Genomic DNA, 23,388 nt, shown 5'->3' on the forward strand with positions numbered 1-23,388 from the left:
TTGTGTATTTGTAATCTGTCCCAAATCAAATTCCCACATTGTCTTTCTAAGGGGAAAATATTATTACTTTTTATATCTACTCTATGGACTTATTCATGATTTTAGGGAGAGAGTAGAAAGCCATCTGGAAGTGCCATTGAATGTCAACTTTTCCAGAGAACAAAGATGCTGTAAGGAAGAAAACGTTATAATGCAAAAAGTTATAGTGCTACCATACTTTTTAGAATATGGATGATTTGGAATCAATAGACACCTTGATGTGAGGAATGTGGGGGAAATGAGTTGAGAGGAATTTAAGTACATTTTTACGAAAACTGGCAATAAGCCAGCCCCATTTAATTTGGCAAAATAAGCATCTTTATTGATTGGTCCACAGACAAAGGTTGCTCAGTCTTACACATAAAACTCCCCTGTTCCTATCCATGCAAACTTCTTTCCTTTGATTTTGCAGACGTTTATTCATTGTAGGACACAAGGGCAATGAAAATCAGATATAACTGCACACAAAGGCAGATGCCTACCAACAGCACTGCATGAGTAGTAAGGATACTACCCTCTCCCAAATACTTCTTTTCCAATGCTTGCTGTTACTGAAAACATCAGCAACAGGGAATATAAGCCTTTGTTTTACAACAGAGGTAAAGAATTTTATCTGCTAGGAAGAACTGCCAATTTTGCTAATGTGTGTATCCAGTCTCCCTATATTTAAATATTGTATGCAGGATAATGGTATAATGGAGGCAAAACATCGTCTCTTATACCACTTAATTCAATGAGACTAAAAATCTAATTACTTTAAACTTGGGTCAAAATCACAAAACTTAGAGTATTTTATTAGCATAAGAAAAATACAATAACATAAAATACAAATAATAATTAAATAGTGGCCGAAAAACTGAACTATCCTCTTGCAGAGAACCTAGGTTTTGTTCCTAGCTCCCACATGGAAACTAATAACAGTCCACAACTCTAGTTTTGGGATATCTTATAACCTTTCCTGACTTGATAGACACTAGTTATTTATGCACTCATCTCGACAAATACTTGTGCTCATAAAATACAAATAAATTTATTAAACAATGTAACTAAGAGAGACTTACATAGATCTAACCTACATGGGATGTAGAAAAGGACAAGATCTCCTGAGTAAATTGGGAACATGGGGACCTTGTGGGAGTGTTGAAAGGGGGAGGGGAGAGTCCAGGAGGGGAGCAGAGAAAAATGTAGAGCTCAATAAAAATCTATTTAAAAAAAAAACCAATGTAACTGTATAATTTGAATCTGAAACATCTAAAACCCTGTGTTTGTGTTTGCATGTATATATCTTATATATACTTGAGTTTTCATATGGTATGACTCATTGCAATAAATAGTTGAGATTCGACTAAATAGGAAGATAGAATATTCACAGGACAATATCATATAGTAAAAGTAGAACACTGCAGAGAAGCCAGAGAAAGATAGAATGCTGACAAATAGATAAATGAGCTAATTCATAATTTGATGAAATCTAAATTCTGAATGAAAATAATTTTAAGTTTGGTACTTTCAAAAGGTACAGATAAATGAAGAGATATACATCTACTAAAGATGAGAAGGAAAAGAAGAAAAGCCTATAGGAAATGGAAACTCCTGAATACTACAGTATGTAAGTCCAATTTCATGCTTTGGTGGAGGGTATGTACAAAATTAACTACATCTATATATACTTTGTTTATTATCCTAGAGATATCTGAAAAAGGTAGATCTGTATTAGGAAATGCTATACAAATAATTTAAAGGTTGATGTGGGATTGTCATCTGTGTGCTATGAATATGTTTTATTACCACTTGTTAATAAAGAATCTGCTTTAGGCCTGTGGCAGGACAAAATAAAGCTAGGTGAGAAGACTAAACTGAATGCTGGGAGAAAGAAGGGAGAGTCATGGAGACGCCATGTAGCTACCAAAGGAGACAGAGGCCCCACACCTTTATCAGTAAACCACAAGCCTATATAAAATAATAGAAATTGGTTCATTTAAGATGTAAGAGCTAGCTGGAAATATGTATGAGCTAATTGGCCAAGCATTGTTGTAATAAATATAGTTTCCGTGTGCTTATTTCGGGTCTGGGTAACCTGGAAATGAACAAACAGCCTCCACCTACAAGTGGTTTTGTCTTAGTTAGGGTTTTATTTCTGTGAAAAGACAATGTGACCCTCAGCACCACTTTCTTCCACGTTTCTACTAGGAAATCTGCTTTTTTAACCAGAACTCCCAAAGTCTGCATTCCTCCAAACAAAAACATGGTCAGGCTTGTCACAGCAATACCCCACTCCTAGTACCAACTCCTGTCTTAGTTGGGGTTTTATTGTTATGAAGAGACACAATGATCACAGCAGCTCCTATAAAGGAAAACATTTAATTGTGGCTGGCTTACAGTTCAGATACTTAGTCCAATATCATAGTGTCAGGAAGCATGGCAGCATGCAGGCAGACATGGGGCTGGGGAAATTTTTGAGAGTTTTGGACCCACAAACGTCTCTCCCAGTGACACACTTTCTCCAACAAAGCCACACCTACTAAAACAAGGTCATACCTCCATATAGTGCCACTCCCTATGACCAAGCATTCAAACACATGAGTCTAGGGTTCCCAATTCTATTCAAAACACCACAGAATTTTGCTTACATAAGTGAATTTCTACTTTAATTATTAAATTATTATCTGTATGTATTGTGAATTTAAAAGATTCAAGTAGAATATTTACTCATTTGGACATAATCAAATAAGCATCCACCTAATTATTAAAATCTGTAGTTAATGCATTGTTATATAACTTTCTCAAGTAGTCTTCTGCAATCTCAACACAGAAATGTATAGAAAGAGACTGCTTTTTCATTTCCCGACTACTCAGATGTGAATAATCACACAGAAATCATATTAATTACAACATTGTTTGGCCAATGACTCAGTCATATTTATAGTTAACTCTTACATCTTAAAATAACCAATTTCTATTAATCTGTGTATCACCACTAGGCTGTGGCCCACTGGTAAGGTTCTGACTGGTGACTGTAGTCTTTCTCCTTCCATAGCTATATGGCGTCCCTTTGACTCTGTCTACTTTCTCTCTATCTCTGTTCAGATTTCCTTCTTGCCATCACTCTATTAAGCCATTGACCAAAACTACATCTTTAATACCCAATGATAATAATGCATATTCATAGCATATAGAGGGGAATCCCATATCATCTTCCCTTTTGTTTCTAAATAAAAAGGAAGTTTTAACTTTAACATAGTAAAATTTCATATAATGAAACAGTTATCAAGCAAGAATTATAGTTACAATATTCTGTCCATTTACATTTGTTAAATTAAGGAAAATATTCTATTATCTATTCTATCTTTGTGAGTCTAAAGTTTTATATCTAATTTATCTTTTAACATAACTGAGGAAAACTATAACTATCTTCCTACAATTCTTCAAAGACCCCAGAAGGATATAATATTACCTAGGTTACTAGGAAGTCCATTATGAGCAACTTCTAAAACTCTAGAATTGACAGAGATATCTCACTACCTGGACAATCACTGAAAGTTCTTCCATAACATTGGGGCATCCATCTTCAGCCTACAGACCCATAATATCTGGCAGACTTTTCCATGAAGCAGAAAATTTGAAAGACTGTTTCACCTCTATTGTCAGTTTGTCAGTCACTTTCTTCTATATCTGCAGAACATCTGGCAGACTCTTTCAAGAAATAGGAACCCTCAAGGACTGTCTCACCTTTAGGCAACAGTAGCAGTCATTTTTCTGTAGGTTCTGCATGTCCAGTTCATACATCCTACCATCAAGCAGTCCAGGCAAGAGCAGTTTCTTGCCCAAATGGCTAACAAACTCCATAATGAGCCTTTTTGATGCCCATCATCCACTTGAAGTAGATTGGTGCTGCCAGAAACAGTTGTGTCTCATTGTCATGAAAAGTCCTAAGTTCTTAAAAACATTTTAAATGCCATATTCTGTTAGTCTTTGATAGGTTTGAAGAATACCTATCCATCTTAAATAAATCTCTGCACATCTAGAAAACCTAACTAACATTACTACAAGCTTGACTATTACAGATGACTATTTATTAACCTATATTTCTTAATTATACATTACATTTAAATGAGCTGCACAAATGCAATACCTTAATCAAGAGAAGAAATATACATATAACAAAATTGACCTTAAATTTTTTATCAATAAACCATGATTCATATCAATGCAAAGTATTCATCTGTATAGCATATCCTCCTTTAAATATAAACAAACATCTATATACAATCATTTAGGTAATTTAGGCATTGTTCTCTAGACTACGTCCTGCTGATGGGGCACTGTTAATCAGGTTTTCATGGAATATCCTGTATTGTCGGTCCATCTCAGCCAGCAGTCCTAAAGCTGTCATGGATGTTGGACAATCTGAGTTATTTCTTCAGTGGGTCTTATTTGATCAAGCCATATAAGACAGTAAGGAAACCACAGCTTTCTATCATCTGTGGGAATAAGAGCAGAACCTCTTTTGCAAAGCTACATATCCTTAGACCCAAATTTTAATGTCAAAATATCTTTAAAATATATAGGTTGGTTTAGCTTAGCAGCCAGTACAATGAAATATCTCTCTGTAATTAACTCATTCACAGTCAAAAATTTCAAAGAAATTACAATAATATACAAAATCCAGACTCTCTGTGTATTTGCCATCTTTTTTTTATTTTTCCATTCAAAAAATTTACACTTCCTCCCCTCCTCCCATTCCCTTTCTGTTCCCCCACTCCCCCTCCTCCCTCCCCTTCCCTCCTTAAGAGAGGGCAGGGAACCCTGTCCTGTGGGAAGCCCAAGCCCCCCCCCATGCACATCCAGTCCTAGGAAGCTTTGCATCCAAATAGACAAATAGACTTGGATCCCAAAAAACCAGTACATGCAGTAGAAACAAGTTCCAGTGCCTTTATCAATGGCTTCTCAGTCAGCCCCCCATTTTTAGCCACATTCAGAGAGTCTGGTTTGATTGCATGCTCATTCAGTCCTGGTCCAGCTGGATTTGGTGAGCTCACTTTAGAACAGGCACACTGTCTCAGTGGTGGACTAACCCCTCTCAGTCCAGACTTCCTTGTTCACCTTCTCCCTCCTTCTGCTCTTCAACTGGACCTTGGGGGCTCAGTCTGTTGCTCTGATGAGGGACTTTGTCTCTATCTCCATCTATCTTTACATGGCCTAGTCTTTTTTACTCCTTTAATCTATGGCTCTCTGTACTCTGTCTCTTTAAATACCTTGTTTAATTTTTTAAAACCATCTTTTATAACTGTTTATACTCCTCTCTTTCTCTCTCTCTCTCTCTCTCTCTCTCTCTCTCTCTCTCTCTCTCTCTCTCCCTCTCTCTCTCTCTCTCTCCTCTCTCTCAAGCCTACATACATTTAAAAACACACTGTGACCTATTCAAAGGTTTATTTCTTCCTAATCTATCTTTATTGCATATCTGTAATCATTTTCTGCCCAGGAGTGCTTTTAAAATGGTCAGCAGCTTGGTCACAGCAGCCCTGGATGCTTTACTCTCTCAGCCTTTTCATATGGCAGAGCTATCTTTACCACCAGCTCTGGGACTTCCAGGTGGGAGCTCTGCTCACCACCTCAACTCTGGTCAGCAGTTGGCCCATGTTGCCATCAAGTTAATTGCAGCATGCTGTCCACAAACCCCATCCAAGGGCTCTTCCTCCTGAAAGAACTGAAGCTGTTTGTGCAACTTGCATGAACCAGGAAGCCTTCTTAAAGGAGCCACACAGTTTCTGCCACTACCGTGAGTCAGGAAACCTTCTCTTAAAGGAATCATGCCTCTGCTTGCTTCTAGAAAAAAGAGCCCACCTGAGAAAATACAGCTACCATGAAGCCATGCTTAACTCTGTTGTTTATGTTTAGAATTCCTTCTCAAGTTCTCTCAGGTTTTATGTGGATGTAGTCCACCCATGTTGGTATGCCATGGAGTCGGCTCGTGTTGGTGTGCCATTTTGTAAACAGAGACTGCTTGTTCATTCCAGACTGCCTGAGACCGGAAGAGTGACACAGAAACTATATTAATTGCAACATTGTTTGGCCAATGACTCAGGCATTCTTCTAGATAACTTTTACATTTTAAACTAACCCATTTCTACTAATCTGTGTATCACCACTAGGCTGCATCCCATCAGTAAGGTTCTGGCTTGTGACTGGTGTCTTTCTCCTTTGGCAGCTACATGGCATCTCTTTGACTCTGCCTCCTTTCTATCTACATCTCTGTTCAGATTTCTGGCCTGACTTTACTCTACTAAGCCATTGACCAAAACAGCTTCTTTAATAACCAATGTTAATAAAACATACTCATAGCATACAGAGGGGGATCCCACATTAGGAATGAGGTCAATCAAAAACCACTCTAAGTGCAAAATTATCAAATGCTAAAAGCTATATACTGAATTACTCTTATTATATAATACATTATTTTAAGAATCAATCATAATCTCTAGTTCTGGAAAATAAAACCTGCTAGTCCATAAACCGTTACCATGTCCATGATTGATTATAAATGGACTTTAGAGAGATTTTTCTCCCTGTCTTCCCTCCCATGGTAACCACATTATTGTTTTCAAATTGTCAGCAGGCTCGTTGAAATTGTCCTAGTAACTGTCAAAGTGACGCCCTTCCTTCAGGATGAAGGGTGCCAAATGGAATGGTCAGAGTCTTCGAGAACTGCAGTATTCTTTTTCTCCTTTTTCTGTGAAAGGATATTTCCTTTCTGTGTAAGGAGGGATTCATAAGACTACAAGCATTGTATATACCACATAACTATATGTATATTATGTTTAAATCTGTAACATTTAAGATGAATTAATTTTAAAAAATTAATACCAATTTTAAGTTAATCAGCTTGTTAAATAATATTCCCTTTGAGGGACCAGTGAGATGGTCCAGTATCCTTGCCTCCAAAGTTTGTGACCTGAGTTCAGTCTCTGGGGCAAACTGCAAGTTGATCATTGACCTCCACATGCATGTCATGGCTTCTCTCTCTCTCTCTCTCTCTCTCTCTCTCTCTCTCTCTCTCTCTCTCTCTCTCTCTCTCTCCTCTCTCTCTCTCTCTCTCTCCTCTCTCTCTCTTTCTCTCTCTCTCTCTCTCTCTCTCTCTCTCTCTCTCTCTCTCTCTCTCTCTTTCTCTCTCTCTGTCACACACACACTCACACACATGCATGCATGCCCAAACAAACAAAATAAGGACAAAATATATTTAACCTATCACTACGAACACTGAACATCTGTTTCATTGATTGCCATGGCCCTAGTAGCCATTGTCATTCTTCTTTTCTGTTTTCTTTAGCAATCTCTCATGTATGATTTGAAATACAATATTATATCTTATTTTTCTCCATCATATTTTGTACAAGAGCAGATGCCTCATGTCCACATTAACAAACTTCATAAAGTAAAAGTAAAATAGTTAGCATTTTGAAATAGAAGAACACAACTTGCCAGTTGACAATCCCTGAGTCATATGTGGGCTCTGCATTCACTGGTCTCAAATTTATAGAGATGTTTAACAATATGAGTCAATCCTCGAGAAGTAAGAATATAAAGAGAGAGTCTAGTGCTTCCTTAGAAAATGAGAGAATGTGCAATAAGCGATCTGTTTCTCCCACAGCAGCTATTGGCTAGAGCTAAACATGCATATCAAGCCTATTTTATTTGTAATATTGCCTGGATGCCTCAGGAATTTGTGTTTGTGAAGATACCCTTTAAAAACTAGAAGGCAGTGGAATCAATGAAATGTGTTTGAAAGGCAGACTACAGGTTGTACTGATTCTCGTCCAATCTCTTTATCAGCATTTTTAAATCTATGAAGTTATATGGAGTTTGATATAGTCTTTAAATTAATGTGGCATTCAAATTTCAGGACAAGTCAATTTGTTTCTTATCAAGAAATTACCTTTAGGTTCTAGTTACATACATTTCTTTTGAAGCATGCATTTCTCTCCAATTCAGAAGTTGTCTTTGAATAAAGCCTAATTAAGTTTATTTTCTAAACTATCAAGTGTTCTTATGCACCCCAGGATAATTAATTTAAAATAAGACATTCATTTGGAATGGATTTTCATGAAAACTGAAGGAAACTGTTACCCAAAATGCTTACAAACGATATTCCTATATTCATCATATGATTTGAAACATCTGCTCTTTAAATGGACATAAAACATTTTTCCTTCCTCTCTCCTTTCTTTTTAGGTACGTCTCAGCCATCTGGTCAAGCATGTCAAAAAAATGTAAAAGATTTTGAAAAGGACATAAAGGGACACACTTCAGCGGCTGTGTTTCATCAGACTGGAGCATTGGGGAAATCGAAGGCAAATGGAGATGAGCGTATATCTGCTTCCAGAAGTGGGAAACAGAATTCCTCTTTTCTCCCCAAAGATGAGAAACAACCTCCATCTGACAGCAAAATACACAAGAGGATGGAGAATGATGACCCTCCTCTGGCCATCTCTCATCCGCTAGAGGAAGTCTTACCAGTGGCCATGTTTAATGACTGTGAAAAATCATTATCAGGCAAAATTACAACACAGGATATTCCAAACACAGTAGAAGCCTTTGAGCCAACAAAAGACAAATTTATTACAGCAGTCAAATGTGGGGCTTTCAATGTACAAGTGGAAACCACAGAAAGCATTTTCTGTAAAATAGGAGCACAGGTTCCCGTGAAAAAGCGATGCCCAACATGTCACCAGCGTTATTCTGTTCAAGTACAGAGAGGCTCCAGATCTCGGGGCCACTTCCCTAAACACAGTACTGTGTTAGCAGAAGGGTTAAAATGTAAGGTTCCATCTTCATGCAAAGGAGAGGTTTCAAGAAGTGATATCCCGTCAATAAGCATAAACATTGTAGGTAAAGAAATAATGGTTAAATATGTAAGTAAAAAAAAGACCATATTCATCAATTTATCTCATCCTAAAAGCATAGGAAAATCGGCAAAATACAGGAAAAGGTCCTTGAATCGCACTAAAAATGAACCTTGTCAGTCTCCTTCACAGTCTGCCATAAATCTTCCTGAAAACTGCAGGCTTGAAAACCAGAACCAGAGTTCAGACGGTTTACATGATGCTCCCTGGAGTGTGAATACTGCCCAGAAAGCGAATTCAGACAAAATTGTGGTTTCTCCAAGCTCACCTCTCAGGAGAGAGAAAAAGAAACTCAACACACAGCCTCTTCCCCCAGATGATTCTGAAGACAGGGATTCTGCCACATCTCAGCAGAAGGTCCTTCGAATTATTCTAGACAATCCCCCAAAGCAACATTTCTTCACAGCTGACTCTTGTCTTCCTACCTCATCTGAAATCTTAAGGACCACAAGTTTAAATAATACGGATTTAAGTGAAAGGTCTTTTGGGGATTCTAGAGATGTGGATAAAGAGAGGAAAAACAGCTCTGATGTCAGGGAAAATATCACCTCAGATTCCCAAGTACAGCCATGCACAGCAGAAACAAATGATCCCCTAAGTACTATGGGTGCTGGAATTCCCATTAAGGATGCCTCAGACTCTGAATTTTGTTCTTTGACTTTCCTGACCATGCAGCTCTTGGGAAAAGAAGCAACCGGCATCAGCTGCAGAGGCGATAGAACTCGACCAGCAGAAGGCTGTGCTAACTCAAGTTCTATATCTTTCCCTGTCAGTGAACACATTTTGAACCCTTCTCCTTTGCCCAGTTCATCTCACTGGGTCACCAGACATTCAGAACTTGTAGAGACTCCCGAGAACACAGTTTCCTTTAGCCAATATGATGGAGTTGAGACAGAGCAGGAGAAAGTACATGGTGATATGACTTTCGGAGACATTAATGAGGCTATGTTACATAGAGACTCTTCTGCAAACACACAGCTATTGGAAATGAAGAGCACACAGTATCCAATTGCCAGGCTTGCATCCTGCAGCCGCCTAACTTCGAAGAGCCCATGTCATGGCAATATACACAGCTCTGTGGAATGGGATCAAACAGAGAGCTGTACAAATCAGGTAGAGACGACAGCCCTCAGCGGAACAGAAATGCCAGCCATGGCCTCCAAAACTGGTGAATTAGAGCAGAAAGTCACTACTCAAAATTGCAGCGAAGGCACAGTTGATTCTAATTGCCCCGTGGGAATAAGAAACCCTAGCGAGCCAGCAGGGCATCTGGAAAATGGTGAAGATGACAACTATCAGGCACCAACAGTGGTAAAGAGTACATGCCGCAGGGATTTTGAAGACCTAACTGGTGAGAATCAGAATGAAATCTGTTCTCAAATGGACTTGCCACCAGACTCCATTGAGTCTGCCTGTACAGGACGTGCTACAGAAAAGCTGTTTCTTATTGATAAGACACTAAGCAGTGAGACAGCTCCAAATAATAATGCAGGTGACAAAAGTCTTGGACTGAACGACTTCCAACAGGAGCCAGCAGAGTGCCAAAAAACTGCATCAAGAGGAAACCCTGAAGAAAGTGAGAACAAACGTGACCCCACAGAAGCTTCCTCTCTCCCTGTGGATGTATTGCTGTTGAGACAGAAGGCTCTGAAAGGTACAGTGGGTTAAATGGGATGTTGAGCTTTTATGATCATTATGTGTGTGAGCCCAGGATGGTCCTGGGTGAAATACATTTTACTGCTTGGGATCTTTTTCTTATTGGCAAGATGTGTTAAGTATTTTGACTTACACAAACACAGGCAAGAATATATCAGCCTGTCTCTTCTCAGTAAATCAACCCTACCCATAAGTAGTATGTAGAGAAGTCGCTGTAGCTGTAGCTTATTATAAAATAAAAAGTGTTCTCTTTAAAAGATCAATATATTGGCAAATCAATTTTCTTTAAAATGTTAGCCTGTGCCTCTCATAAATAATCTATGATTTCTTCCAGCCTTGCAAGGTAAGCATGTTTGAATGGGAGGAATATGCTTGTAATAAAATGTGATTTTAACCTTGCTGTAGTGTTGCATGGAGAGGGTCATTCATGTCCCTAGGGCCATATGGAATAGTCATTAAAGCAAGGGACAAAAACCAGAGACAGCCTTAACTAATCCTAACTGAACCACCCGTTGAACCTTTAACTCCAACAGCCTTTGACCTTCGTTTTGTGTTACCTGGTCTTGCTCAAACAATTGATACAACGCAGGCACTTCTGAGACCTCAAAAGGGGCTAAGATGGAAGCTTTGTCCTAAGTACATAATGCTGTCTGTCTGGTTTCAATCTTGGTACAGCAAAACACCATTTTGGTCACTTCATAAAAGGTCCTTGTGCTTCTCAATGAGTCCAAATTATTTGATACTTAATGTTAGCATTATTCCATAGCGCAAATTAAAAATGCATATTGAATAAGTAAAAACTGTCTCTCAAATTGCAGCTAGCATGCCGAATATGCTCAGAAATGAGATTGAGAATGGAGAAACTTATGAAAAATAGCATCTTTCCTGTTCCTCTATTCTCTCTAAGATTTTAATGGAATAACTTAAAAGCAGGAGCAAAATTAATTACTCAAAAGTTTTTGAAATTTTAGGCATAAAAATATAATACAAGAAGCATTATCTATTGCATGTGTTGCCATAACATATGAAATTTGATTCATAAAAAAATAATCATCTAAAAACAATATAAAACTTATAAAAACTGTACATTTTTCTACTTTTTATAAAGCCCCAATGCAAAATCTGCTGATCCCAGTGACTGTTTGCCATGACCTGTATAACTCCAAATACCAGGGCAGACACATAAATTCCAAGATTTGTTCACTTGAAGGAGGTTCCCTTGGGCTCCTAGTTTTAGAGCTTAGAAAAAAAATTCAAGATTTGTGTCAGTGCATAGTTATTTTAGAACTGCAAGGGAACCTATAGTACTTATGCCTCCTGGAGGAGATACATGCACATCTGGATGAATATCCCCCACAAGCTGTTTTCCTATTCCCAGAAGTGTGTTGTTCCCTGTACTGCCTCTCCCAACACTGCATACAATTAAAAATTCAAATAGGAACCCAATCAAATGAGATTACTCTCAATAAACTGAAATTGTCCTCATTGGTGAACAATGGCAACCACTGTTTCCTGCATTTCTGCGGTTCATTCAAAGTCTGTCCTACAATCTTTTTACTCTTTTTCTCTTGGTAAATGAGTTTCAGGCACAGCTGACCTATTTGAACTTCTTAACCCTTGATCCACCATACCCCTTCAGGCCCTTAACATGGGGTGCTTATACTATTTGGACCAGTCTTTGTCCATATAGCAACAGGTTCATTCTTAGCTTGTCTCCTTATGTTTTCTTTCTCACATAGTAATCACAGTAAGAACTCAGAAACAAAATATACATACATATGTGTATGTGAGTGTATGTATTACAGACATACACACACATATGCAGGGCAGGTCATGCATTGTCTACCAGTTTGATTATGTGAGAAGATTCTAAAGGGAAACAAACGCAAAATTATAAAAACTCATTTTTTTTCTAGGAGCTGAATAAATAAAAAGTCAAGTTTTCAAATCTATGTTGCTTGGCTTTTGTATAGTATTAAAAAGTAAAATTTTAAACAATGAATTAACTTTCTAGATTTTATGTTGATGTGATTGAGGTTTTCTTTTTAATCCCTTTCAGCTTAAATGCATTGTGATAATTTATTGGTAATATTGTTCACCTAATAATTCAATTTCTTTGCCTGTCATCACAGAAAGCAATACTTTGGGACTAAATAAATCTTAATTTGTATCTTTGTTTCTCTCTCCAACTTAGCAAGTGGAACATGAAGGATCTGAATGATATTTTGGTCTGTGTTTCAAGGACTCTTTCATGTCCTATCTTGAAGGTGTGTCTCACTTTGATATTCAATATGTTTTATTCTAGACCAGAATTTGGAAAACAATAACCCCCGAAAGCTATCACAAGAATTGGCTCTAAGAGGTGAAAGAGCCAGTGATGGTTCCCAGGAAGAAGCAATAGACCAGTGGGCCAGGAGGAGGCAGCAGTTCAAGGATGGCAAGAGATGCAGCTCGGTTGGGGGTAGTTCTGTCATCAGCAGCTTCACAGAAGGCTCCAGTGAGTAGCAACCTGCGTTCCTAAGCAACAACAAAGGCCACTCACTGTCTTAATTAAATTCCTTTCCCTTCATCTCTAAGATATAGATTCTGGTTTTTGAACATGGTGATGTGGTGATTATATGTTTTTTTTAATGAATGATACTTCTTAAAATAATCAACTCTTTGTTACACATTAAGGAATTTCTACTTGGTAAATGACCTTCAGAATACACCTGCAGCAACCTGCTTAGGCTTCCTTTCTTTTTAAATACTAAAGTAGTCTAGCTATGGGATTGTTTATTAGTGTTCTACTTTTTTAAAAAAAAACTACATTTGTATTATAAAATATGCATAAAATAAAAGGGTAAAATCAATATCGTTGATTATATGAAAAAATGTCTCCTCATTTTAATATCTCTTTAATGAAGTGTCTTAAAACAGATCTGCATTTTTGTGAAATAGAGCTTCTTGAGGCTATAGTGTGTTACTTAACCAGCATTCTACCTCAGCCTCACAAACAATGGCAGTTGAGAACGGATGATAAGCTATTTCTGATGAAAACTGACTAAAGCAAAACACGAGCCGACACATGGGGGCAGGAAATGTAGATGCTACAGCTACTCTGGATGTGAGATTACAGCTGTTGATATTAAAGGAGACTTGGCTTACTAGTAGGGATGTGCTGTTTGCAAATTACAAAAGCAAAGTGCTTTTGGAAAACATCCATACCTAAACCTCAGTGCACTGCGATTTTCTTAGAAGGAAGAAAACAGAAACAGAACATTGTTGTGTTACAGAAAATGTCATTATGAAGAGACAGTGGTGAGAACAGTGAGGCACAAGCTAACAGAAGGACACAAGCGTCATCACAGGCAGGGGTGCTGTTCATTTCCCAGAATGAAACAGGAGCCTGACAAAAACTAAGGTTTGGAAGAAGTCATATATCTGTGGGGAAAGATTATAAGTAATGGGAAAAATCAAATGCTATGATATTTCCAGCACAATTCATGGGATCACAAAGAACGAAATTCAATGCTTTATTTTGTTGTGAGAGTTTTTATTCTTGTCCGTTGAGCTGTACCTAACTCGCCAGGTTTTCTTTATGTTGGGCGGCAAGGAACTACAACTGGAACGCTGCATATACTGCTGTCTTTGACACTTCCAATCTTCCCTGTTGTTCATATACACTTGAAATACCTACCCAAGAATGCACAGCTTTTATTAGACTCCCAAGGCTCTGCTCCTACCGCATGACTAATTTGTTTTAATGTTCATTTTCTTCCACATTATGCTCCACTTTTACTTTATCAACTGTTTTATTTATATACTATGAGATCTTGTACATGTTTTTAAATATATTGTTAATACGTTTCATTGATTTTCCTCACCATTTTAACAAGATTTATTAGTTTCCCTTCTTTAATAAAAGCCTAATAACTTTTTTCAAGAAAAATCATGTAGAAAGAAAAACTGATTTATTATGTATCTTAAAGTATTTTTGCCCTCTTAACTTTTAGTGACAATTGGATATTGAATTCTAGACTCAAAGCATGTAAGAAACTGGGTCATTGCCCTACTAACAGCAGTACCAGTGAAGAATTTCCGTTCAATATGATTTTCATGACTTCTGTCATTAATCCTATTTTGTTTCATGTACATTAAGGATTTTTCTCATCATCCTTATTATTCTTTTTGACTTCTCGTATGAATATCAGAATGTGTTTTTTAAATATATTGTCATGCTTGGCCCCAGGAGCTCACTGGGATTTGCTCACTCATAACTGTCTTCAGTTCATAGATTCTCAGCTGTTCGTCTGCTTTCATTACTTTCTCTTTTTGTCTGTGTCTTACTGGCATTATTTCTAATGGACATTTAACTTTCGGATCCATTCCCTGAACACATTAACAGCTTCTTTCTACAATGTTTCCCCTCATCTGTCCTTGCCACAGTCTATGAAAATCTAATGCTCTGTTTTCTTAGTAATTCAGTCCACATATAAGTCCTTCTTGGGTTTTTGCCTATTGTTTTAAAATTTTAATCTCTTTTTTTTTGCAACTCATTCTTTGGGGATTATTTGGTTGGGAGCTTGGTCTTTGAAGTAGGGTCTCTCTCACATGGGAATCATTGGAGAGGGTAGAAAAGGGGGAGAGAAAAGGAAGGAAGTGGATAAAAATTTGTAGCTCAATAAAAACAATAAAAATATATATAAAGCAGGGTCTCTCTCTATAGCTTTGACTGTCCTATACTTCCTGTGTAGATCTGGCTTGCCGAAAACTCACAGAGATCTTCTTGCCTCTGCCTTGGCAGTGTTGGGATTGAAGGTGTGCACCACCAAGTCTGGCAACTGTATTTTAATTTTTTATAAACTAACTTTACTTTTTGGATGACTCTCATTTTAATGCCTTTGAGAATATTAACTTTTTTGTATGAAATGTTAAACTTATTTTTGATAAGCTACTAACTACTTCTGCTAATACACATTTCACATTGGCTGAGTTTGTTGTCTCCCTTTGGGCTTCAGTTGGATATTAATTATTTGGCACATTACCTCCAATTGGGCAAACTATGTGGGCAATGAAACATCGTGGATTGATTCTGCTTTATCCACTACAATGATTCTCCTATTGCAGTGACTTGTTTAGCTCTGGCCCAGGAGATTCCATTTCCTACTGTGTCTCCTGTCCTTAATAGCAAACATTTTGCATTAGGCATAGATATTGCTGCTGCTTGTATCATGGTGGGCCTCAAAGTGGGGGTACTGTATTCACGAAATTACCTTGTAGTCTCTGATGGTACCCCAAAATATCACTGTCTTGTTTATACCTTGGGTCTCTCTAGTTCTTGTCTTTTCACATTTTCGACCCTCTTGGTGATATTCATATAATCCTGTACCAAACACTCAAATATAGTCAATGCTGAGATTTCACATCATAGTTTACAGACTGTATCTGAGTGTCAGGTGATACATAGCTCGGGGCATAATGTGAATTCTTCTCCTGTTTATAAACTCATTCATACATCTCACAACACACCACACAGAGAGAGGGTGGGGGACAGATTATCCTTTCTCTAACACTTATCTGGACTTCTAAACACCTCATTCTTTTATTGTGCACAGAGTTCAGATATAAATTCTGCTTCTAAATATGTGGAACTGAACATCCAGTGTTTCTAATCTAAACCCTGCAGAGATTAGGAGATAATTACACTCATGTTTTATAGCGTTTCTATCAAAATGAGAGGCCATAGTCTGTGCCTACTCCACTCTCTTGAAATCATCACAGAAAATACCTTTCATTTGCCCCTATGGGATCCTTTTCTACACTTCTAATGCTTTTTCTCCAGCACAAGAGTCTCTCCTCTTTGACCTATGTCAAGGGGCTCTCTGGCTTTTTATTAGATTTGGTTCTTAATAATATCAAGAGACTACTGATGTGAATTAGGTCCAAACAATATTGCTCCTGGTCTTTCTGTGTAGGAGGGCATGGGTGCCCTCTCTCTCTCTCTCTCTCTCTCTCTCTCTCTCTCTGTGTGTGTGTGTGTGTGTGTGTGTGTGTGTGTGTGTGTGTGTGTAATGTTCCTATACAGTAACCCACACCATACTGCGTTCTGTGATGTTAAGTTCTTGGAACTAATGTTACCCACTCGTTTTTGTCCTTGGGTAAGCTATTATCAATTCAAATTTAGCATACTTGGTTTCCTTAACGCCTGTCCAAATTTTGTGAATGTTCTAATTATCTTTAAGTTACCCATTAGAGGGCACCATCTTTTTCTGCCATAATCTTATAGTAAACCAGCACTTCACATTCTGATGCTGTTGTAAACCACCTATAAATAAGCCAGTTCTGGGTTATTATGCCTATAAGGATAAGTAATACCCCCCAACATAGCCTTTAGAGTTACTCAGAAGTAGAGGGACAAAGTTGAAATTTATTAGAATTTGAAAATTTTTAAGATTTTTCAATGCGAGATCTTGGTTATAATAGGTAAGAGTTATGAATTAGTGGTTTAGAGGAAACATGAATACCAGTATAAAGAATTTTAAAGGTAAAAAGAGTCCAAAGGAATATGTTGTCTGCTGTTGGTTTCTCTTGAAGAATTGTCAGGCTATTTTGGCTTATTTCGTTTCATTGATTTGATGTTTTTCTTTTGTAATAACTTCACTTATTCTTTGAGATTAAAAGATAATTACATCATTTTCCTCTTTACCTTTCCACCCTCCTGACCACTGATATACTCGTTGCTGATAGATATTCTCCTTGCTCCTTTTTTCTTGTTGATGTATACTACTCCTTGCTCTCTTTCAAATTCATGGCCTCTTTTTCAATTGTCTGTTTTCACATGGCCATGTGTATATTTCTACACATGGATACTCTTCCTACACAACTTGCTCAGTGTGATATTGCATGTGTTTTCAGGGCTACCTGTCAGTAATGAAATAAGCAATTGGTGTACTCTTCCCCAGTCAGCATTCCTTAGTTCTCTGTAGTTCTTTGTGAAGGGCTGAGTCCTCCTGGGCATTCCTCCATCTCTATAGCATGTCTATTGTTGTCCTTGTTCAGCTCACATCTAGGCAGTCATGTTGGTGAGACTTTGAGTGTAGCTTCTGACATTCCTAGAAAACACAATCTCACAGACAGCTTCTTGATTTTTCAAACTTTTACAATATGCTCACCGCATTTTCTGCAAAGTTCCCTGAGCACTTTTAGGTGCAGGAGTGTTTTATAGATGGGATTGGGCTGAATAGCTCTACATTTGAATGACCATGGTCTTCTGTGATGGTCTCTGTTTTTAAGAAAGAGAAGTTTCCTTGATGAAGGGTAAGGATTACCATCATCATCATCATCATCATCATCATCATCATCATCATCATCATCATCATTTATGCCCCAGGAATGCTTAAACATGCGTGGGCAGCCCATTTATGATGGTTCTCCAGTTGTTCCTATCCTGGGAAGTCCTAGATGCTTGTGTTATTGTCATACCCAAAATTCCACGGTCTTTTTTTCTGCTCTCTATCCAGCGTTTTGGGGACCATATGCTCTTTGTCTTTTCCTGTGCACTCCTCCGAGCAATGCTATCTTCTGGTATCTGACGTCGTTCACTCTCATAACATGACAGAAGTATCTCAAGCGTCATTGCTGTATCCTGTAGTTTACTTCCTTCTGTAGATGGAGATGTTTCTTAATGTTAAAAGGACTATACTTATCAATAAATATAAGGGCAAATATTAAGAATGTAGTTGGGATTATATTGGTTTAGTAAAGTGGTGGTTGTAGGTTCTCCTCCAAGATCCATGTCTGAGTAGCAGGATATATTTTCAGTCCTGGGCATAGCTTCCTTCCTGTCAGGTGGGTGTGATTAGAGACCTGTTGGTTACCACCCAGGCATATATGTCACTCCTACACCTTATATTATCATATCCAGGACATGATTGTGATTCATAAGCATTCAAAAGTCTCACATCTGTGAAAGACTATTGCTTGCTTTCCTCCTTAGGAAGCTTTCATGGACCTTTCTGTAACCATTCAGGTCAGTTCCAGTTCTGGGTTCTGTGTCTGAAGCATGGCATCTGAAACACAGGAGTTTAACCTGTCAACCCTGGGAAGCAGCAAAGGGTAATAGCAATAGTCTATCATATTTGGGGGAATCTCTTGGACAAACTTAACCAACAATTCAAAGGAGTGCTTTCACATTTTGGTGTTAGGGTTTTGCTTAGGTTGTTTGGGATCTCAGATTGAGTCTGGTTCTTTCTAGGACATTGTGTCCTTCTGTGACTTGACGTTATAGCAAGGTTCTTTCATTTTAGTGGCACATTCTTCTATTCTACAGCTCATAGACAGTCATGTCTGCTTTGCCCTTCGTGAAATAAGAAAAAACAACACATGTGTTGGAGTCATCTCGTGGTGGTCCACAAAACCAGCTGTGAATGGTTTCTACATCACTGCTCAGTGATACGGGCCATGCTGGGAATATTTATACAATGAAAACTGGAAATCGGCATATCAGAGAACGTTTTTTTTTTCAATTTGGAAAGCTATTTAAAACATTTACCAATACTCCACTTGAAATAATACAAGATCAGCTAATGTAATGCTAATGTAAATTCAAATTTAATGCCCAAACATAATAATTTTAATTAAACAATTACCTCTTTGGGGTAAGCTTTGTTTTGAATGAAAACTTATCCTAACAATTTTGTTCATGGTAGCTTGAGAACAAGAGTCTGCCACTTCTCTTTCAGCTGATCCAAGCCACAGACATATTGAAAGCATGCTATAGTTATTGAGAAATTCTTCAGTACAGCCTGCAGTTCAGCCAGCACAGTTTGGGCTAGTATTGTTTAATGTGCGGTTTGCATTCTTTTCTCATGTGTAGACTCAGCTCATGCTCCTAATATATGATGTAAAACCTGACAGCTTTATTGAGCATCATTACAGCTGGCATTTTCACTCTGTTAAGCTCGCTCATCTCTGACTTCCTATGTGATAACTGGAAAAGACATTAAGAATGACATGTTTATGTGTGTTGACACAGTTGATCAATCCACCTGACTGTGGGCAATGCTGACTAAGGTGTACGAGGTAAAAACTTGAAGGTTAGTAATGGAAGTGGTAAGGGACTGGGAAATGGGGCTCTGATGTTTTATAATCTTTAATGGCTCCTGTATCACAGTCAGATGTGACAGAAATTTGGATTTAATCATGTTATAATACTTCATAACATTTCTCATTCTTCACTCAGTTAATAAAATTATTATAGAACTGTACTTTTAAGATGATAGTTGCCATTGAGAAAGAAACTAGGAAGAAATAAGAGAGAGAGAATGGTGGAGGGAGGGAAGAAAGGAAGGAAGGAAGGAAGGAAGGAAGGAAGGAAGGAAGGAAGGAAGGAAGGAAAGAAGGAAGGAAAAAGGAAGGAAGGGGAAGAGAGGGACGGAATGAAAGGAGGAAGGGAGGAAGATAAAAGAGAGGAAGCAAGGGAATTAATTCTAATTTCTGATAATAAAAGCTGAGAGGACTGGAGAGTATTTGAGAGGTTAAGAGCTATTGCAAGGGACCCATGTTTATTCCGATCACCCATTAGATGTTTCAAAACCATATGGAATTCCCCAGGCTCCCCTGCCCTCTTCGAACTTCTGTGGGCACCAGGCATGTACATGTTGCACACACATACATTCATATAAAACTCATACACATAAAGTAAAATAAAAATCTATCTAATATAAAATGAAATATCTAAAAACTTTTAATAGCAAGGCCTAGGGATGGTGATGTGCCTACTTGATGCCAGGTTCTATGCTAAACCACTTACCATGTGCTTTCTCGTTGACATTGCCTGTAAAATTTTGAGTTATGTTCTGTATTTAAACCTCATTGTGATAATCAGGTCCTCATGCAGAGGATAAGGGATGGGTCCAAAGTCATTCAGCTACACAAAATTAGCCTTAGAACTGAATTTCAACTATAGACAGTCTAACCGGAACATATACTCTTATGAAAAACAGCAAATTACTGGATCTGTTTGAAACTCAAATAAAATCCTTGGCTCTTTGGGACAATCAAACAGGGCCTTGCATCTTTCCATACCACCTCCTATAATAGAAAAAAAGTGTATGGGTACCTAAGGTGTTCATGTTCTGGTCCTTTTTTTAAAAAAGTATTAATAATTATTATTATTCATCACTATTATTATTATTATGAGAACAAAACTTCAAATGAAAGGAAAAGAACATACCTGTATTTTTCTGATAAAGAAAGAGTTAAGATGCAATTTCACTAATATCAAAACATTTAATAACTCATGTTTGAAATGCTCATTTATTAAGTGTTTAATCTAGCAAACCTAATTTGGTAGCAACCTTTTTCTGACAAAGAGTTATTTGGACTAGCCTGCTTAGACCATGGTTCAACGTGGAGCAGATGCTGAGCCCTCAAGCAGCTATAAATTTTTAGCAGGTGTGTGGCTTGCTGCTTCACTGGCGTTTAACACCAATTTTATGTCTCTGCTTATGTAAGGGTATGTTCATTAGCTCTGTCTTGCTAACTGAGTGACTACAGAGCTACTCATCCACAGAATCACATCTGTTGGTAAGTAAGTGAGCTGTTTGATCATCCTCATACATATTGATAAAAGCAAAGACCCACATAAAGCTCTGCCCTCAGACCCTCACATGCCAAGGAAGGACTGCACATCCGATACAGGCATTTACTGCTGAAGGGAAAAACAGTGTCGATAAACCAGTTGTCCAGGAAATCTGTGTGAGCTATGTCAATGAACATTTATGAACTGAATTTTTGAGGTATAGGCATCCTCCTGAATATTAACCTTCAGCAAGCGATGAAAGGAGACAGAAACAGAGACCCAAATTGGAGCACAGGAAAGAAATCTCAAGGTCCAAATCAGGAGCAGAAGGAGAGAGAGCACGAGCATGGAACTCAGGACCGCGAGGGGTACACCCACACATTGAGACAATGGGGATGTTCTATTGGGAACTCACCAAGGCCAGCTGGCCTGGGTCTGGAAAAGCCTGGGATAAAACCGGACTCTCTGAACATAGCGGACAATGAGGACTACTGATAACTCAAGAACAATGGCAATGGGTTTCTGATCCTACTGCAAGCACTGGCTTTGTGGGAGCCTAGGCAGTTTGGATGCTCAACTTACTAGACCTGGATGGAGGTGGGGGTTCCTTGCACTTCCCACAGGACAGGGAACCCTGATTGCTTTTCGGGCTGGGGGGAGACTTAATTGGGGGAGGGGGAGGGAAATGGGAGGCGGTGGCGGGGAAGAGACAGAAATCTTTAATAAATAAATAAATTAAAAAAAACACTAAAAAAAAAAGAAAGAAAATGTACCTAAAACTTTAGAAAGTCCTATTATAGCTGAAAACAAAGCTTTAATTTAGCCTTAGAGCTCAGAAAGCCATTATTGTAAAACTTTTGGTTTACTTTTCCGGTCCCAATCAAATGTTACACTTAGATTTACTTAAAACAATTTAAAGGGTTTTAAAACATGCTATTTGGAAGAAAGTATCATATTCTGAATACATTTATTTAAGATTTCCTACTTTAGGGGACTTTAGAGTATTTGTAAAAATATTATAAGGTATCTGGAGATAGGGTCCAAATGTAAAAGCAAAATCCTGTTAGGATGGATATCTATTTAACCTATTTTATTAATTCTATGATTCTATACACTCTTTGTAGTGCACCTACATTCTGACTGGGACCTCCCTAGTAGAACAGATGTGGTATTTTTACACTTTGGGTGTTATATTAATACTCAAAAGGTGTCAAATTTGTCATTTAAACTTAAATTGTTATGACAAAAGTGCTTCCCTCCCCCTGTGTATCCACTTCCTCTTCCTCACCTGATTCTCTGAATGGATTATAGTGATATACTTCCTAGATATGCCTCTGTTTACAGCTAGCTGCTCTGGCTTTCTCTGAACCCTTGCACCACACCACGACCCCTGTCTCATTCATCATTCTATCCCCAATGTTCACAAAATTGCTCCTGGTTCAAAAGAGGAGAGCATTTATTTCAAATCAATTCAGCGAGTGAGCAAATGTGCCTGAAACCACCCAAGCCGTCAAATGTCTAGTGCAGTCTCACATAAGATAAGTAAATGGAGACGTTGGAAATCTATTGTTCATCTGCTTCTGGGTCAGGACAATGACTAATAATTATTCTTTTAAGTCTAGTACTAAGAAAGCAAAAGTGGAGATGAACAAGAACCATGAAGAATGATTCTCCAGAGGGAAAACTCAGAGATCAGAAGACCAATAGTTGTCTAGGGAGGTGGGAAAGGGATTAATTTATCTACCTAACCCGTAGCAGAAGTCTAGGTTGTGTTGATGGGAATAAGAGATTTCACCCAGAGACTTTCTGAGAAAGGTGTGGGAACTACTACTGTGTATGAGTAGAACCAGAGAAGGAAGTAAGGTGTTCTATTATGCTTTAAGGATGATTGCTGCAGCATTTACCTATAATCCCAGGACTTAGTCCCAGGATTTGGGGAAATGAGTCAGGAGGAACAGGACATTGGGAGGTCAGCCTGTGCTTTCTGTCTTACAAAACAGAGAGAGTAGTTGTGTTCTTTATACCTCCGACTCCTAATGCTATTTAAGAATGCAAATAAATACTGTAGTTTTCTTGAAATTAACGTTTGATGCTGAAGTGTGATTTTTCCACCCTGTCTGCATGAAAAACTAAAAGGCTTGGAGGAGGCTTTTTCTCAGGTTTGAACCTCCTAACCAGAGCACAAAGAAAAAAGGAAGGTAATGTGGAAAGACAAGCTCATTTCTTTTA

The 23,388-nt window shown here is 38.1% G+C and overlaps 1 protein-coding gene across 1 annotated transcript in view; it reads left to right on the plus strand.

The window, feature by feature from the left end:
* Positions 1-5,534: 5,534 nt before the first annotated feature.
* The window catches only part of LOC142836811 (uncharacterized), a 107,717-nt gene continuing 89,863 nt past the window's right edge, over positions 5,535-23,388 (plus strand). Inside the window, exons 1-3 of the mRNA XM_075951422.1 lie at positions 5,535-5,631; positions 8,269-10,593; positions 12,901-13,092. Of these exons, the coding sequence (XP_075807537.1) occupies positions 5,535-5,631; positions 8,269-10,593; positions 12,901-13,092 (2,614 nt within the window). The remainder of the gene's footprint in view (positions 5,632-8,268; positions 10,594-12,900; positions 13,093-23,388) is intronic.

This window comes from Microtus pennsylvanicus, chromosome 17 (assembly GCF_037038515.1).
Source record: "Microtus pennsylvanicus isolate mMicPen1 chromosome 17, mMicPen1.hap1, whole genome shotgun sequence".
NCBI lineage: Eukaryota > Metazoa > Chordata > Mammalia > Rodentia > Cricetidae > Microtus > Microtus pennsylvanicus.